The sequence below is a fragment of the Macaca fascicularis genome, chromosome 5 (genome assembly GCF_037993035.2).
Source record: "Macaca fascicularis isolate 582-1 chromosome 5, T2T-MFA8v1.1".
NCBI lineage: Eukaryota > Metazoa > Chordata > Mammalia > Primates > Cercopithecidae > Macaca > Macaca fascicularis.
Window position 1 is genome coordinate 177,904,888 of NC_088379.1, and position 17,840 is coordinate 177,922,727.

The 17,840-nt window shown below is 44.1% G+C and overlaps 1 protein-coding gene and 1 long non-coding RNA gene across 7 annotated transcripts in view; one reads left to right on the forward strand and one right to left on the reverse strand.

The window, feature by feature from the left end:
• Positions 1-4,089: 4,089 nt before the first annotated feature.
• On the reverse strand, positions 4,090-9,128 carry LOC141410358 (uncharacterized). Of its 3 annotated transcripts, XR_012435219.1 has the most exons (5): positions 8,911-9,127; positions 7,632-7,690; positions 7,121-7,295; positions 6,902-7,015; positions 4,090-6,124 (listed from the first exon to the last, which is right to left on the reverse strand). It is a non-coding gene; the product is annotated as an uncharacterized lncRNA (long non-coding RNA). The 3 variants fall into 3 exon arrangements; XR_012435218.1 differs by lacking the exon at positions 7,632-7,690 and having other exon boundaries at positions 5,315-6,124; positions 8,911-9,128; XR_012435217.1 differs by lacking the exons at positions 6,902-7,015; positions 7,632-7,690 and having other exon boundaries at positions 8,911-9,128.
• A 38-nt stretch (positions 9,129-9,166) lies between these two features.
• Positions 9,167-17,840, forward strand: part of GALNT7 (polypeptide N-acetylgalactosaminyltransferase 7) — a 153,255-nt gene continuing 144,581 nt past the window's right edge. For 2 of the 4 annotated variants that reach the window (XM_074040765.1, XM_074040764.1), the window contains exon 1: positions 9,167-9,928. Coding sequence is in view for 2 of the 4 variants with exons in the window: in XM_005556311.5 (XP_005556368.2) it covers positions 9,803-9,928 (126 nt within the window). In the remaining 2 variants the exon portion in view is untranslated. The remainder of the gene's footprint in view (positions 9,929-17,840) is intronic. The other 2 variants (XM_005556311.5, XM_005556310.5) reach the window with 1 other exon arrangement.

A 17,840-nucleotide genomic window follows, 5' to 3' on the forward strand; every position in this document is an offset into this window, starting at 1 on the left:
CAGCCTGGCCAACGTGGTGAAACCCAGTCTCTACTAAAAATACAAAATTAGCCAGCTGTGGTGGTGCATGCCTGTGACCCAGCTACTTGGGAGGCTGAGGCAGGAGAATCGCTTGAACCTGGGAGGCAGAAGTTGCAGTGAGCTGAGATCGCGCCATTGTACTCCAGCCTGGGTGACAAGGGCGAAACTTCATCCCAAAATATATATATATACATATATATATACACACACATATATATACACATATATATATAAAAAAATATTATTTGATACATGAAAATCTAAACAAAGATGTTTAACAAAATGCCAAGTAATTGCTTGCATAGTTTATTTAAATAATGTGTGATGCCGGAGCATTCTGAGTTTGCTTTTGCTTTATTTTTTTAGGTTATTAATTTAACTACTTATAGAGAACCAAAACAGCAAGCCTAATTAGTTGGAACTATAATAGCTGAAGAATAATCAGCATGCATCCCCATTCTGACAAGTAGTCTACCCACCTCTACTGTTACAAACCTACTCTATGCTACCACAATAGCCTCCTAACTGGTCCTTGCTTTTGTCTTTTTCTTTTCTAAACCAAACCCAGAAGCCAGAGGCTGTGATCCTATTTAGATGTAAGTTAGATGATGCCACCTCTGCACCAAACTCTCCAATGTCTTCCCCTGTCACTGTAAATAAGTGCCACTGTCTTTACTATGATCTAATGCTCTCCCTTCGCTTTCTCAGCTACAGTTGTCCTTATGTCCTTGCTTTTCCTCAAACAAGCAGGAACATTCTTGCTTAAGGGCCTCACATTTGCTGCTCCTTGTGCTTGCAGCCATCTCCCTTCAGGTACATATTTGGCTGTGCCCTCATCTCCAGGTCTCGTTCAAATATTATCTTCTCAGACTATGTAAAATGGAAACCTCCCCTCACCCCTCTCCAGCATTCCACATTCCATTTCCCTGACTTATTTCTCTCCATTGCATTTATCTTCTAACATGCTATCTAAATGAATGAGTTAACCTTTGTATACTCTTAGAACAAGGCTTGGCACATGGTGATATAGCAGTTTATTCAATAACGATATGTAACAATATACATATTTGGCTTATTGTCTGACTCTATGGGGACAAGGATTTTGGCTTTTACTTTATTGCTATATCTCCAGCATCTAGAACAATGACTAGCACATGACACATGCTCAAAAAGTGTTGAATAGAAATATCTAAAAATACACAAGATTATAGAAAAGAATTCCATTTGTTAAAAATCATTTTATATGGTTTGAAACAAGAAGTTATCCCATAAAACCAAGTCCTCAAAGATCACTCTCCAAAAAGAAATGTAATTAAAATTCAAATTTCATAGCTCTTTGCAGTATGCCAAAAGGTACATTTACCTAAATGGCAGTATTTTGAGCTCCCCCGAAGATCAACACTCTTAGCTCACAACTCTCTGTTGTGGCTCTCCAAATAGGTTTTTAATACAGAGTCACACGTTCAAATAAAAGAGAAAATGTACTTGTCATTGTTCAGTTGTTACAAACTAAAGAAAGGGTGAAATTTCTGGACATTAGCAAGATGTCATAGTTGGGAAGTAAAAGTTTTGAAATTAACAGATCTGTAGTCCCTGTCCAGCCTCTTAATTCCTGGAACATTTGGGAAAACCTCTCGCATCATAATCTCTCTGTAGTCTGAACCTCAGGTTCTTTATTTGTGTGTAACTGTTTATCTTGTCTCAAATGCCTAAAAAGGCTTGTAGGCATAGTCCATTACTAATTTTCAATTTTATAAAAATTAATCAAAAAACAGAAGATGGCCAAGCACAGGAATGTCCCCTTCTCCTTGACTTTTTTTCCTGTCCACACATCTTCACACATCTCCAGGGATTCTGCTTATCCAGCTATGCCCAATGTAGTTTAGCCAAACCTCTCATTTTACATATGGCAGCATGGGTTATCTGGCCTTTTCACTGACATAGATTCTTTCTATTTCATTCCTGTTGTGTCAAAGTTATGCTCTAAGAGATAATCAGTATTAACAAGAGAGAGGCTAGTTTGTCTTACAGGTTCCCACAATAAAGAATGTCAGGTTCTAGGCATAGTTAGATAAGCAGGATCTCTGGAAGGATGTGATAACAAATTGATAACTGTCTGAAACTAGTCTGCTTGCTGATGCGGAGGTTTATGTGCACCAACTGTAAGAGGACTTACAGTAATACCTTGACAAATACCAGTGTTGAAGACTTCAGGTCATTTAACTAACCACACTGCTGAGAACCTGAGTCGTTCTTCAGTGCATTTCATACCTTAATTTTAAGAAATTTGAGCATTTGAAAGGAAATTAGAAATTTGAGTCTAGCCAAATCTCTTAATTTGCATACAGCAGGGCAAGTTCTGTAGCCCTTTCACTGACAGAGTTCCTTTCCATTCCACCCATTGTTTACAAGTTATGCTCTAAGAGATTCTCAATAGTAACAGAGACAGGCCAGTTTGTCTTGTAGGTACTGGGTTCCCACATAAAAGATGTGAGGTTCTGGGCAATGCATTTTCCCTTCAGTAAGTCGACAGGCAGTTTCAAATAGCTATCAGTTTATTATCTAGGAATTACAGTACTCATTTTGGTCAGGTAAAATGTAGAATACTGTACCCTTCTTTCCCAACACCCAAAATAAAGGCAAAACCATCTACCTATAAAATGCTTCTGCAAATCATTTAGATATCAGCTTTCAAGAGCTATTAAAGAATGCTTCTTAAATCAGAAGAAGACTGCTGAATTACAGAAGTCCAAAAAGAGTACCAAATTATGAAGAGGTGGTGTTCCACACTGTGAAATCTGAGGGCTTTTAAATTCATATTTTTGCTTATGCAACTCCTTTTTCCCCACGCTTAACAGTGAACACAGGAAATATATTTTCACTCGTTCAGTCTCTTAATACTGAGCATCTCTTCTTTGCCAAGCATGGTCAACATCTAGAGACACAATGCCAAATTTGAATATGGTCCTTGCCCTTAAGGAACTTGGTCTAGGCTGGGCACGGTGGCTCACACCTGTAATCCCAGGACTTTGGGAGACCGAGGCAGGCGGATCATGAGGTCAAGAGATTGAGACCATCCTGGCCAACATGGTGAAACCCCATCTCTACCAAAAATACAAAAATCAGCTGGGCGTGGTGGCTCACGCCTGTAGTCCCAGGTACTCGGGAGGCTGAGGCGGGAGAACTGCTTGAACCTGGGAGGTAGAGGTTGCAGTGAGCTGAGATGGCACCATTGCACTCCAGCCTGGCAACAGAGCAAGACTCCATCTCAAAAAAAAAAAAAAAAAAAAAAAAAAAAAGAAAGAAACTTGGTCTAATGAAGGTAACAACTGAATAAACAATTATAGAGTTCTATATGTTCTGAGGGAGAACTTAACAGGGTGCTTTGAAAGCATGAAGCAGGGTCTTCTAACCTAGCAGTGGGGTGAGAGGCTGAAGACAATTAGAGGTTTCTGAAAGAACTGATGTATAAATTGAAATCTAAAGGATTATCAGGGAGTTCATGGGAGAGGGGTTGGTTAAGAACTACAGAGGAGAGCGTTCTAAGCAAGAGAATAACACACACAAAGGTCTAAAAGTGAGAGTGAAGTTGGCCTATTTCAGAAATGGAGAGAAAATCAACATGGCTACAGTTTAAGTTGCAAAAGAGGGGATAACTGACCAGCCATGGGGCTGCAGAGGTAAGCAGAGTCAAGCTCACAAAGGCTTTGTAATAAATGGAGGAGTCTGGGCTTAAATCTAAGAGCAATGGGAAGTTGTTGAAGAGGTTTTAAACAAGAGTGGTAAGAGACAAAGTCCGTTTCAATCACCTCTTAAATAAATGGTTAGATCAGAAGAGCACTTCTGAATTATGGGAGTCCAAAAACAGTACCAAATTATGAAGAGGTAGTGTTCTACGATGTGAAATCCGAGGGCTTTTAAATAAGTAGTTTTGCTTTCAAAACACTGTAGGAGACCCTTAACCTCGTCAAATGGAAGCCCTTGACAACAGTCCTTTATTCCAGATGATCACAACTCAGGAATTATCCATCTCAAGCTTATGATAGAAATAGTACCCCATGTCAGAAAAAAAGTACAAAAGCAGGATTTTACTTCATAGTATTCCACATGAAAGCACAAATTTAAGTCTCAATCACACATCAACATCATAGGAAAATCTCAGAATTTCAGTATTAGAAAGAATGTTAAAGATCATTTGGTCCAACACCTTCATTTTACAGATGAACGCAGTATACAGAGTATTTCTTATACAAGACTGTGGATTCTTTCTTGGGCTCTCTCTCCCTCAGATCTTTCATGAAGGGGGTAAGTCAGCTTGCCTTGTCATGAGTAGCCTATGGAGAAGCCTAGGTGACAAGGAACTGAAGCCTCCCACCGCCTGCCAGTGAGGAACTGAGGCCTGCTTGCTGGCCATGTGGATGAACTTGACAGCAAATTCTCCAGGCCCAGATGGTTATGATGGTAGTCCCAGATGACAGTCTGGCAAGAACCTCATGAGAGACCCTGAGCCAGACTACCTTGTTAAGCCACTCTTAGATTCCTGACTTCAGAAACTGTGTGAAATAAATGTTTGTTGTTTGTAAGTGCTAAACTGGAGTAATTTGTTAAGCAGTAAGAGGTAACTAATGAACAGTACACAAAATTAAAAAATTTTTAACAAACACTATGTTCTCCTTGATATCTAAATAGTAATTATTTTCTAAACAATAAAATGTATCTTCCTTTAAAGATACTACCAATGGTGCTCTTCTTCTTTGAAAAGAGGTGATTAAATGGCTTATAGAATGGTGATAGGATATTTAGTAATTTAGAGGTCATTGACACTAATTTAACCTGAGTTCTTGGCAACCAGACATAATTAATATTTAAATTTGTTTGCAAATAATTCCCTACGGGTACATGTTCCCATTTTAATGCAGCTGTTATTTTTTAAATCTCTGTACATACAAAAATATGAACTTAAATTAAAACTACCCTTTCTTCTTGGTTCTGAGTAGCCTTAGTAGGATGCTGAGTAAGGGGGAAACAACAGCCTATCAGTTGATGACGATAACCATGTATAAAATAATCACTTTTCTAATTTAATAAAACCTCCAAAGTTTTATCCTTGGAAGATAAACCTCCCAGTGAGGAGGAGTAGCAATTGAAGTAAACTTGGTCCCTCTTCTAAGTTTCATCTGCCTTTTATATTTTCAATCCCATTATTCATTCAACATTCCATCAAGAAATACTCACTGAGCCCTTTCCACATACCAGACACGAATAACAATAACGAACTAGATAGACAAGGCTCCACCTTCATGTACATTTTTATCTGGGTGTAGGAAAAAGAAATTAAGCCATTACAATATAGTGGTAATCATTAGGGAAGAAGTAGAGGGTGCAGTGGAAGCACCTAGCAGGATACCTACCCTAGTACATTGGTGGGAAGAGATATAGGGGTGTGGAGTGGGAAATATGAGAGAGTCTAGAAAAAGCTTTTTGTAACTGACATCTAAGCGTAATGTTAAGACGTCAGAAGGTATTTCAGGCAAAAAGAACTCCCTGTACAAAGGCCTGAAGGTAAGTGAGTTACATTTAGAAACTTAGAAGTTCAGCTTGGCTGCAGCATAGCATTGGGGTAGTGTAGCCCCAAAATGGGTACAATTCCTTCTGGTGGGCTTCCCTGTAACCGAGTTGACATGGTGGAGAAATTAAAAAATAACAAAGCTTTAGGCTCTGACCTCTTGCACATTACACTGCCTGAAAACATTTATGTTCCAGACCCAGAAGGCCAGTCAGTCTGGCAAGAATTCTGAGGTTGGAAAAACCTGCTTTGAATCCCAGCTTGAGAGCAGTAATATCCACATCAGGTTGTGTAGAGGTTAGGTGAAATAATAAATGTGAAGCATCTTACACTCACTAGGTGCTCAAATAATTCTCTCCCTTCAGTTACCTTGCTTCTGAGCCCCCAGCTGGACTCTGAGCTGAGGGCACCATGTCACCATCCACCACACATGACCCCATGACTTGGCAGAGGACGATGCTTCTCTTGGCCATCTCTATGTCCATCTCATTCAGTTGTAGTCTCTATCCTCTTCCTTAGTGACTATTATCCCAGGAACTGCAGCATTCATAAAACAAGAATTATAGCCACACACACCTGAGGCTTGTTCCATTACACTAATTGTACTTTATATTTGTATATGTACTTGACCTCAATTATTCCTTTTGAGAACATTGTGAGGTTGAGTATTGTAATCACTATTTGGCAGATAAAAGCCCTAGGTTCAGAGTGGCATGTGATTTATCTTGACCTAAGCTTTGAATGTAGCTCCTCATTTTCTAAACAAGTTCTGTCAACCCTACAAAGGCTGCCTCCCAGCAAATACTGCAATGGGCATATGTTTTAAGGTATATTGCACTTTTTTTAAACTTTTAAGTTCAGGGGTACATGTGCAGGTTTGGTACATAGGTAAACTTGTGTTATGGGGGTTTGTACAGATTATTTCATCACCCAGGTATTAAGCCTAGTACTCACATTAGTTATTTTTCCTGATCCTCTCCCTCCTCCCAACCTCCACCCTTCAATAGGCCCCAGTGTGTGTTGTTCCCCTCTATGTGTCCATGTGTTCTCATCATTTAGCTCCCACTTGTAAGTGAGAACATGCAGTATTTCGTTTTCTGTTCCTGTGTTAATTTACTTGCAGTTTCTTTTAAAAGTTATTAGGACTCAGAGAAACATAAACTTTTACAACTATATATCTATTCATCAATATACAACTGTATAACTATATACTCTTTCACACATATTTTAAGTTCTCTATGTGTAAAACTAAAGGTAGGGGGTGGTAGTGGTGGCAGGATGTTCTCAGAATGCTAGGACCTTCAAAGGACTAACCATTCTCAATACTTTGACGATAGGTATCACTTTCCATTTGCATACTTGCCCAGCTATGGTCATAACAGTAAAAATAAAGCTTCCTGCCTTCTTAAGAATACAAAACTGTCTCCCCTGTGAAAATAACACAAGTGAAAGATTTAATTATTCACGTGGACTTCAGCTGCTGATTTCAAATGGAATTATTCTCTTATGATCACAAGATGCCTTGTAAGTTACCTGTTTCAAGCCCAGTCTCTGCCTAGGGAACTGTCTCCTATAAAAAGGAGTCCAGGTGGGCCACAGTGGCTCTGCTTGTAATACCAGCATCTTGGGAGGCCAAAAAGGGAGGATCGCTGGAGGCTGGGAGTTTGAGACGAGCCTTGACAACAGGACCAGACAACAGACCCTGTGTCTACAAAAAATTAAAAAAAAAATTAGCTGGGCATGATGACTCACACCTGTAGTCCTAGCTACTGGGAGGTTGAGGTGGGAAGATCACTTGAGCCCAGGAGTTCCAGACTGCAGTGAGCTATGGATGTGCCACTGCACTCCAGTCTGGGTGATAGAGCAAGACCCCGACTCAAAAATTAAATAAAAAAGAAAAGGAGTCCACCTCACTTCTGAACAGTTCAAGTTGAGTCCATAAATGAGCCTATTCCTGCTTTCCAAAGTTATCTATATAAGACTTTTCCCAAGCCCCCCACCTTGCTTCCTTTCAGTGTTTCTCCAAAGGTGGTACCCAGATTACCTGGGTCAAAAATCACCAGGGTACTGATTAACAGGAGATTCCTGGGTCCCAACGCTGACCTGAATCATCACCAAGAAATGGTTCATTCGCTTTTCATATCACATTACCCAGCAGATTCATACTTCATGAATTACACACTCTAGATCTGTCACACACAAAAAAGTGGTCTTAGGCGAAATCTCTCATCTTTTACTCAAAACAACTGGTTTTAACCTAAGGGGCTGATACAAATGCTAAGTCAAGCAGTGATTTGTGTTTTAAACTTGACAGTCCCTCTACCAGGTACTCTATATAGTGGACTTTTCCACAATACGATGTACAATCATTCAGCCAACCAATAATACACCTAACTACAGTCCGTTCTGCATTTCTGGAACCATGCTGTTCATGAGGATATCACTTCAGATATTGTGTGGAAATTCTTAAATTGTGGCATCTACAGAACCCCCCGATATACTAGCCATTGTAAGCCAAGCCAAAAAGCACATGAAGGTAGTTTGGTACAATTCTTTATCTATCTTGATGACTGAAATAACTGGGTTTTGTTTTAAAGCAAAAAACTTGCAGATATGAGACAGTATGAGAAAAAAGAATCAGCTTTCACCATCTTAAAACTTAGGATAGCCTGGGTGCAGTGGCTCACACCTGTAATCCTAGCACTTTGGGAGGCCGAGACAGGCGGAATGCCTGAGCTCAGGAGTTCGAGACCAGCCTGGGCAACACCGTGAAACCTCGTCTCTACTAAAATACAAAAAAAAAAAAATTAGCCGGGCATGGCGGTGTGCACCTGTAGTCCCAGCTACTCGGGAGGCTGAGGCAGGAGAATTGCTTGAACCCAGGAGGTGGAGGTTGCAGTGAGCCGAGATCGTGCCACTGCACTCTACTCCGGCCTGGGCAACAGAGCGAGAGACTCTATCTCCCCCAAAACAAACAAACAAACAAACAAACAAAAAATCAAAAAAACAAAAAAACTTACGATAAAATCTTAAAACGTTTTGTTCGATTTAAATTAGCAGTTTAGGGTATAGTACACTGATAATGTAATTACATACACTCTGATATAAAGGTATAGACATCTTTATTGGGAGATATGGGCAGAAAAATTATTTCCTCAGGGTGGGGCATTTGGCCAAACATTTGCCAATATCCTTTCCTGTGTAATTTAGGTAACACAGGCAGAAAAGGCGTTTGAAAAGCAGAAATCAAGTGGCAAAAATCAGGTCTGAGGGAGGCAATGAGGGTGGAGCTGAAATGCATGGTCCTTGGATTTGAAACTTACCAGCCCGTGAACAAGGTTGGTATTGCTTTTGGCGTAACACGACAGCCTTTCTTTTCATTAGCTCAAGAGAAAGAAATACCAGCTTTCCAAGTGAGCTCCTCCAATTCAGTGATATTTGCACATCTCACCTGGGCCTTTCGGTTACAAATTCACCACCTTAAGGAGCCGTGTGAAAAAGCAAGAACAATCAATAAAAAAGGAAAAAAAAAAAAAAAAAGCCTTCAGCTATAAATCAGCCACGTGGAGCTGCTGCAGCAGCAGCGGTAGTCCTACTTCCTGGTTGGCTTCCTGAAAGCCTCTCGTCAGGGCGCTCAGGGAAGTGGGTCTAAGGGAGAGGTGCAGAGAAGAGCGACCCCAGGTCCAACGGAGGGGGCGGTGGGCCAGGGGATCCCGGGGGGCACAGGCGTTAAGGACGGAGTTATGGTCCATAATTACAATAAAAGTTTGGGGATCTGAAAGCTTTAAGGAGCTGAGCTGTAGGGCAAAGGCTAAGGACCAGACCTGGGGAAAGTGCAAGTTACTTGCAAGGTAGCAGGGGACTGTGAAGGGGGCTCGCGTGGAGAGCAGGGGACTGCGGATCTGGAAAGGGGCAGGTAGACAGGAAGGCAGCCTGGAAGAGCGAGGCACACGGGTCAGCCGGAGCTCTGCGGTGGCCGCCGGAGGGGAGGGGGCCGCGGGGAGGGGCGAAGGAAAGAGCCCGGGGAAAGGTATAGCCGAGGGGAGTTCCGGATCTGGAGCTGGAAAGGGCAGGCAGCGGAGAGGGCGGCAGCGGTAGCGGTAGGGGTGGGGGAAAGAGGAGGAGGAGGAGGAGAGCCGGAGGAGGGGGAAGGAGGGAGGGGAGAGCGGTGGCGGCGGCTGCGCCGGGCTGTGAGTCTCTCGCCGCCGGAGGAAGATGAGGCTGAAGATTGGGTTCATCTTACGCAGTTTGCTGGTGGTGGGAAGCTTCCTGGGGCTAGTGGTCCTCTGGTCTTCCCTGACCCCGCGGCCGGACGACCCAAGCCCGCTGAGCAGGATGAGGGTGAGTGACCCGCCCGGCCCCCTCCGGCGGCAGCGACCGGCAACTTGTTTTGTTTGCCCGCGTGTGGAGGGAGCAGGGGGCGGCGGGGTCGCGGCACGGCGTGGGCACCGCAGCTCCGCAGGTGGTGCTGGAGCAGCGCGGGCCGAAGGGGTGCCGAGCCCCGCGCACCCCGACCCCCTGTCCGCCGCCGGCCCGCCCCCTCGCCGCCCCTTCCTCCGCTCTTCCCCGCCCCGGGCTCCGCCGCCGACACCCGCGCTGCGGCGGTAGCGGCTCGGGCGGCCGCTCTCCATGCCGGGACTGCGGGCGGAGCTGGGGAAGAGCCGGGTCCCGGGGGCCGCGGCCGCCGGGCGTCCCACTCTTGGGAGCCGGGACCACAGCACTCACGGCCGGTGTATGCGGGGTTGGTCCAGGCTGCGGCCTGTGGCGCGTGCAGGCCTGAAGGAGGCGAGATGCCGCTGTCGCCACCGCTGGTCCGATGGACCAGGCCCCTCGGTCCAGCCTCCCCTCCCGCCGCCACCGCTCGTTTGGGGGTGTTCGCAGCCCCGGGCTCCCCCGGCCCGCCCGCCCGGGAGTGGGAGGGCGATGGCGCCCCGCCTCCGGCTCTTACGGAGAGCGCGCCTCCCCCTCAACTCCGGCGGCGGGGAGCTGGGGTGCGATGCGCGGCCGAGGCCTCGTCCGGACCGCTGGTCCCCCTCGTGTCCCCAGGCAAGGGAGGGGCGGTTGGCCGGAGATGCCGGAGGGGCGTCCCCGCCCCGCCGGCCGCCCCCCGCCCTCAGCACCTGGGGAAGCCCCAGCTCTGGCAGCGCTCGGGCGCTGTCCGGGGGACAAGGAGCAGTTCCTCTTTCCCGGCTGCGGCAGGGCTGCTCGGGCCGGAAAACTAACTTGTGTCGGCGCCCGGCCACCCCGCCGCTCAGGCGGACGCCGAGGGGAGCCGCGGCGCGGAGCTCGCGGCAGCTCCGCTGGGACGCATTTGTCTGCCGCCCAGGGCGCGAGTGTTAGCGCTGACATCCCTTGGATTTGGAGGGTTTAGTCAGGCGCCTCGGAACATTAGTTACCCGGAGCCGCGCAGCGCGGGGAAGGGATCGAGGCCACTGCGGCTTCCCTGACCGGCAGCGGGCGGCGCGCACCGGCCTCGCCCGGAACCCTGACCTGCTTCCCCCCGGATGAACCGTTGCACCCCCTGCTTCCTCCTCCCTGAGCCTGGGACAGCCTACTGGGCCGGCTGCCAGTGGGGGTAGGAGAGGGTATGAGGGGCTCACGACCGCCGAGGCGGCGGGGCTGCCGGGGGAGTCGAGTCACTCACTCTGTTGTAAAGTGCTTTTTGTAAATGTGACCAGCATCGCGGCTATGTCATGTTTATTAACTTTCCTTCTGGAAAGTTAGCATCAAGAAGTTGGGCGAAAAGGCTTGTGGTGTCCTTTCAAGAGTAAGAATCCTAGGAGGAGATCCCATTATCAGCTCTTTGCCTATATCATGAGATTAGATGTAATCTGTAAATTTTAGTATTTGAAGTCTCTACAGCAGTGGAATCCCTTTGTAATATCTGGGATAGATTCCCATCTAAGTCATCTAAATTGATGATAATAAACAGTATCAGTTTTCCTTTTCAGTACGTTTGCGGTTTTAAGCTTCTCAGCTCATGGAGTGATGGTGATCTTTTTATGATTTTGCTCTCAATATGACTTACTGACAAAGGATAACTGAATACTGCAGTTGAAGATATTTGTTTTAAGTCATCAGATGGCTTTTTACATGTAGCTAGAAATGTTTAACCCCCTATTTTCTGGTAGAGAAACTGACAAAACTAGCTAGGTTCAGAATGTCCCGCCCTTCTGATAGTCTTTTAAAGAGGTGGCGGAACATCAGCATCACTTGCCAACTCGTGGAATACTTTATTAGTGCAAATAAAGGATGGGCCATAATGCCCATTTCAATACTATATGGTGATGATAAAGAAGGTGGTGATATCTTGATTTTTTTGTTTGTTTCAGTGTACTTGATAAAGTTTCTCAGTGGATCCAGTGTAATTTCTATCATTCGTCAAAGACAAAAGGTAGATTTTAAAGACTTAACATAGTTAACATTAAGAAGAATGCTTAGGTATCAGAAGAGCAAGAAAGACCCTTTTATTGGCTTCCCAGGTAAATAGTAATACAAGCAATTTAAAGTGTAACTTATAAATAAGAGCATAAATAAGGGATTATTACCTTCCTTTAATAAAGACTAACCCAGGAACTTTTAAGATACAGTGCTAGAAGGACAAATCCTGTAGGGAGGATTGTGACTCCTGAATTTCTCCTCCCCCTTGTGGTTCTTTTCCTTCGATGATTATTGCAAATATTCCACCCATTGTGAGATCTCTGCTTCTCTTTAATGCTGATCTACACATGGACTTTTTTGGATCCCTTTAAATGGCCTGAACGATCCAGTTTACCAGGTGTGGGTTCTGCCTCTACTCCAGCAAGCTTGTACTTGTGGCTCCATTCACCCTCTGCCAGTTTTTGTCTTGAACTATGAATATTTAAGACACCAAATTCTGTTACAGCCTTGACGACTCGAGATGGTCCTTCCTCATCTGCACTATTTCCTTGTTTTAGGTCTGTCCACCTGTGGAGTCAAGACAAAAGAAACATGTTTCTTACTTCCTTCCCATCTCTCGGCCGCTTGTCCTTTCTCTGAGGTGAATGATGTGAAAAATGACCTTACCTTACCGATCATATTCTGTTGTGTGATTTTAAATATTGATTTATTCGAACATTTTTGGAGTGCCTATTATGTACCAGGCATGGTACTAGTTGTTAAGGAAATACTCCTTGTCCTGAATCTCATGGATCTTGTAAAAACCACACAGCAATCAAACCTCCATAAATATATAAATAAAAATTGTGCTACTGCTTTCATAGTGAAACCATAGGGGGCAAGAAAATGGAGGAATTTGGTCATAAAAGCCTTACTTGAAGAAACGACTGTTAACAGTAGCAAATCCATACAGGTCTGAAGTAACTCGATTCTTACCTCCTTGTGGGAAAGAATTTATTGGAGGGGCATAAGGCAGCGTGAGAGACCGAGGCAAATTTTTGAGCAGGAGCGAGAGTATTACAAAGCTTTAGAGCAGGAACGGAAGGAAGTACACTTTGAAGAGGGCCATGTGGGCGACCTGAGAAATCCAAGTACCTCCTCTCACCTTGGACTTGGGGGTCTTATGCATTGGCATGATTCCAGGGTTTGCGTTTCTTCTCCCGTGATTCTTCCCTTGGGGTGGTCTGTCTGCATGGCAGTGGCCTGCCAGCAGCGGGGAGGGGCTGCATGCAGTGTGTTCACTGAAGTTGTACTCATGCTCACCTGAGGCATTTTTCCCTTACCATTTGGGCCTTCCTAGAGGAAGGGCAAGTACGAGTTAAAAGCCGCCATTTTGCCTCTTAGTGCACATGCTGAAGCCCACTGGCCCAACTCCTGAGATCTTAGCGGGAACCTGCTGATAACCAGCGTTAGGTGTTTTCTGTCTATTGGGAGACTGCCTTTGCATGGTGTTGGCTGCGACCAATTATTATTTCAGAGAGACAGTTTAACAACTGCCTGACCATCACCCTTTGGCCACCTGACATTCCTGGTGGTGAGGGGCCTTTCCTGCCCTGCTCATGTCTGCCTAGCTGCCTACTCTGACTTTTGAGGCAAAATCTGAACATTTCAAGAAAAGTAGTTAATCTGGAAGTGGGTGGCAGCATTCTTGAGAAGGAACAATTGTGCAAAGGTCTAAGGCAGGAGGTAGCATGGGTGAAATAGTGAGAAACTAGGAGATTAATGTTGTTGGAACATGGAGCATGAGAAGTGGAATGATGCCACTCAGGAAAGCGTGGGTCTCGTAGTCCACGCTAAGGAGATCTTAAGTGCAGTGAGAAGCCATTGAAGGATTTTAAGTAGGGGAGAGTGGATTTGTGTTTTGAAAAGAGCACTCAGGCTGCCTACAGAAAGTACGTATTTGTCTATAGAACAGGTAGCAGGAGTCCTGGTGGGGGTGGTCATTATTCAGGTGGGACATAATCCTTGCTTAGATTGGCAGGGTGGTGGTAGAGATAGAAAAAAATAAATTGATTCAAGAGCTCCTAAAGATGCAAAGGCATCAGGATTTGGCGATTGGATATGGTAGCGAAGGTGTCAGGAGGCCTAGGATGATAGATTATTTGTTCCATTATGGAAAGTTCTCAAGGCGAAATGTATACTTTCTTGTGTTGTATTATGATTATGGGAAGCCTTTTTTTTTAAGTCTTTGTCCTCTGGATATTTTAAGGACAGCATTTATTAAGATTATCTGTTTAGACTTGCAAATCACAGAAAGCTCCTTTAATTAAATAAATTATAATACGTCTCAGACTAATACGATTTATCCCAGGTTTTAGTCCTGAGTGACTGTCTACAGTTGACTCATAAGCCTCTGAAAATAAAGGTTTTTAAAGGAAATGTTGACAGATCCATTAAAACAGTAGTCCCCTACCTTTTTAGCACCAGGGACCGGTTTTGTTGAAGACAATTATTCCACAGACTGGGGGGATTGGGTTGGGTGGGGGATGGTTTAGTGATGAAACGGTGCCACCTCAGATCATTAGGCATTAGATTCCCATAAGGAGTGCGCAACCTGGATCTCTTGTATGCAGTTCACAATAGGGTTTATGCTCCTGTGAGAATCTAATACCACCACTGATCCGACAGGAGGCAGAGCTCAGGCGGTAATGCTCACTTGCCAGACTGCTACTCACCTCCTGGTGTGCGGCCTGGTTCCTAACAGGCCATGGATAGGTACCTGTTCATGACCCGGGGTTGGGGACCCCTGCATTAAAACATTCAGTGCTGGTGAGAAGCTGTGTGTAAACTAATGACTCTCTGGATATGCAAATGCAACTTTAGTCAAGTCATTAATGCCACTTAGGTTCAGGGTGTACATAGTAGGACTAATTCAGGAACTACTAGGCCAAGAGGTTTATGTGATAGGCAAGCTAACAGGTTTGAAAGGAATATAGCTTAAATGAGGACTAGTGGCTGAATTGATTACCCTGGCAGTCAAGTTCCATCTTACCAAAGCCATTTTATCTCAGTGATGATCAGTTGTAACTTGAAAAATTCTGCCCTTGAACATGAGATTGTATTTCAAATGGAAGCTCTGTTTATACTATTAGGGATGGAGCTATCACTTAGTGAAAGTGTAGTGTCTTAAATGGTCACTGTTCTCTCAGTTTCCCAGGCTACACGCCTTAGGATTGGTTTTTGTTTTCTTTGCTGTTTTCAATCTCCCATTCGCCTTCTCTCCCCACACATAATGATTAAAAATCTCACATCACCAAGTCTGAGAAATCTGGGGTTTATAGACTTCCTGAAATTAATGCGAACTTTTGCATACATCTGCATTTTTTTCTAGGTTGATAATCAGAAGCTTTCGTGTTTCCTAAAGTGTCCTCTAAACCAAACAAGGCTTCCAACCACTGACCATGTGCCCTTTGAAGGCAGGGTTCATGTTTCCTGTTCATTGAGTATTTCCTCAACATTTGATATGTGCCTTCTATAAAATTAGCACCAGGAAAGATGCTAAAATAAACTAAAGTAAGGTACATCCATTTATGTCTCCCACATAGGTCTGAACATTTCGGAAATGTTTGGTGAATTCCTAAGAATTGCTGTATTTATCACTTCTGTGGAAATGTTTCCCATCCAGTGGTCTATGTGAGGTCAGGCATCAGTCCTGTTACCATCTGCTTGCCCCTGCCCCCTTCCCCATCCTCCCCTCCCTAAGACCTCATGAGGAATACTGAGAACACCCGAAGTGGGAGTTCCTGCTCTCACAATCTAGTTGGGGGTGGGGAGAGCTATTCCTTAATCCAGTAGCAATGTAAAGAAATAATATAAGAACTGTCACAAGGATATATTTCGTCAGCAGTCAAACCAGTAGGTGGAGAAGCCTTAAAATGGCCTTTTGGGGAGTGCACAATTATTAGTAAAGAGAGAATGAAAACTGTTGAACAGCAGTCTATTTTGTGACTTAGGCTGGTTGCATGGAATGGGAGATAACGTGTGAGATATGATTTGGGTTTCTGTATAAACTGTGTTAGATCAGACGATAGTAAATTGGAGAAAGAGGAAGAGAGAAAAATAATTCATCATGAATGAAAAGCAAAATTCTGAGCTTGAGCCATCTGTAAACAGAATATGTGGAATTTCTAACTTGAGTTATTAAAAAAGTTGGTCAGCAAGATTTGAGTAGCTATTGAATGCAGGAAAATGATTGTGATTATTCAGCTTCAAACTAGATAATTGTCTTTGTTCATATTTTGAATTTCAATTCTCATTCCTGAAGAATGAATGTACAATCTGAAAAGTAGCTAAATTAAGGATTTCAGTAATAACAGCAACAATAATAGTTTACATATATTGAATCCTTACTTTGGGCCTAATAAATATTCTACATGTATTTGGTCGTTTATTTGTAACAACCACCCTCTATTGCAAGTCTGAGGGAATCCCCGCTTTATAGATGAGGCTGTCGTAGTATAGAGAGGTGAACTCTTTGTCCAAGGTTATTCACTTAATTAATTGTAGAGCCAGGATTCAATCTTAGGTGTTCTAACTTCAGAGCTGTGCTTTCTGATGTTGCACTACAGTTTTTAACAACACAGACAAGTACACATATGGACTTCATTGAAAAGTGGATATATAGATGCTAGCAGGGTAATTTCAGATAAACACTGAAGACAATGTAGATGGTCCCTGACTTACCATGATTCAGCTTATAGTTTTTGACTTTTCAATGGGTTTATCGGTGTGTAACTCTGTCATAAGTCTGAGCACATCTGGACTTAAGATGTCTTATGATTCTTCAAGTTTACAATGGGTTTGTTGCAGGGTGTAACCCCGGTAAGTCGAGGAGCATCTGTACTTGGTAATATGAAAGAGAATGGGAGGCGGTGGTTCATGCTTGTAATCCCAGCACTTTGGGAGGCCTAGGCAGGCGAATCACTTGAGGTCAGGAGTTTGAGACCAGCCTGGCCAACATGGTGAAACCCTGTCTCTACTAAAAATACAAAAATTAGCCAGACATGGTAGCATGCGCCTGTAATCTCAGCTACTCAGGAGGCTGAGGCAGGAGAATTGCTTGAAGCCAGGAGGCAGGGGTTGCAGTAAGTGGAGCTCGCGCCACTGCATTCCCGCGTGGGCAACAGAGCAAGACTCCATCTCAAAAAAAAAAAAAAAAAGTAAAAAAAAAAAAATAATAATAATAATAAAAAAAGAGAGAATGGGGTGGAGGGGACCACTCAGGGAACATCAGGGAAGGCGATGGCCAGAGCAGAGACTTCAGGAGTAAGTGTAAGACTATCATGCAAATCTGGGGGAAGAGCATTCCAGGCAGAGGGAACAGAAGTGCAAAATTCCTGAGGATGGAATGAGACTGGAGTGTTTGAAGCCAGTATGGCTGGAGTTTGTTGAATTTGGAGGGAGTACAGTGCTGGATGAGCTTGAAGATGTAGTCAGGACTCAGATGATGGGCGTGTGTGGCTCCTGTGGTCTGTTATTAGGGTGATTATTTGTTTTAGTTTACATTTGCTGCCCATTAGCCATTGTTATCCTTTCACTCTCAGAAATATCCTGGGTTGGATGGTAAATTATATGGGTGTCTTGCTTAAAATGTATGTTCCTAGATAAATAAAATGAATAATAGTCCTTTTTGGCCACAGTTTGCGGGCCAGATGCACAAGGAAACAATTGCGGTGAGTAAGACAAAAACTGTATTAGTTCAGTCCACTGGGTGCTGTGGGATCGCAGAGAAAGGAGCATCTAGTGTATGGGGCTGGATGAGTCAGAGAGCTTGTCTTATAAAAAGACATGCTGGAGAGACGAGGACAGAGGAGACTGTGTGCAACAGCATAAA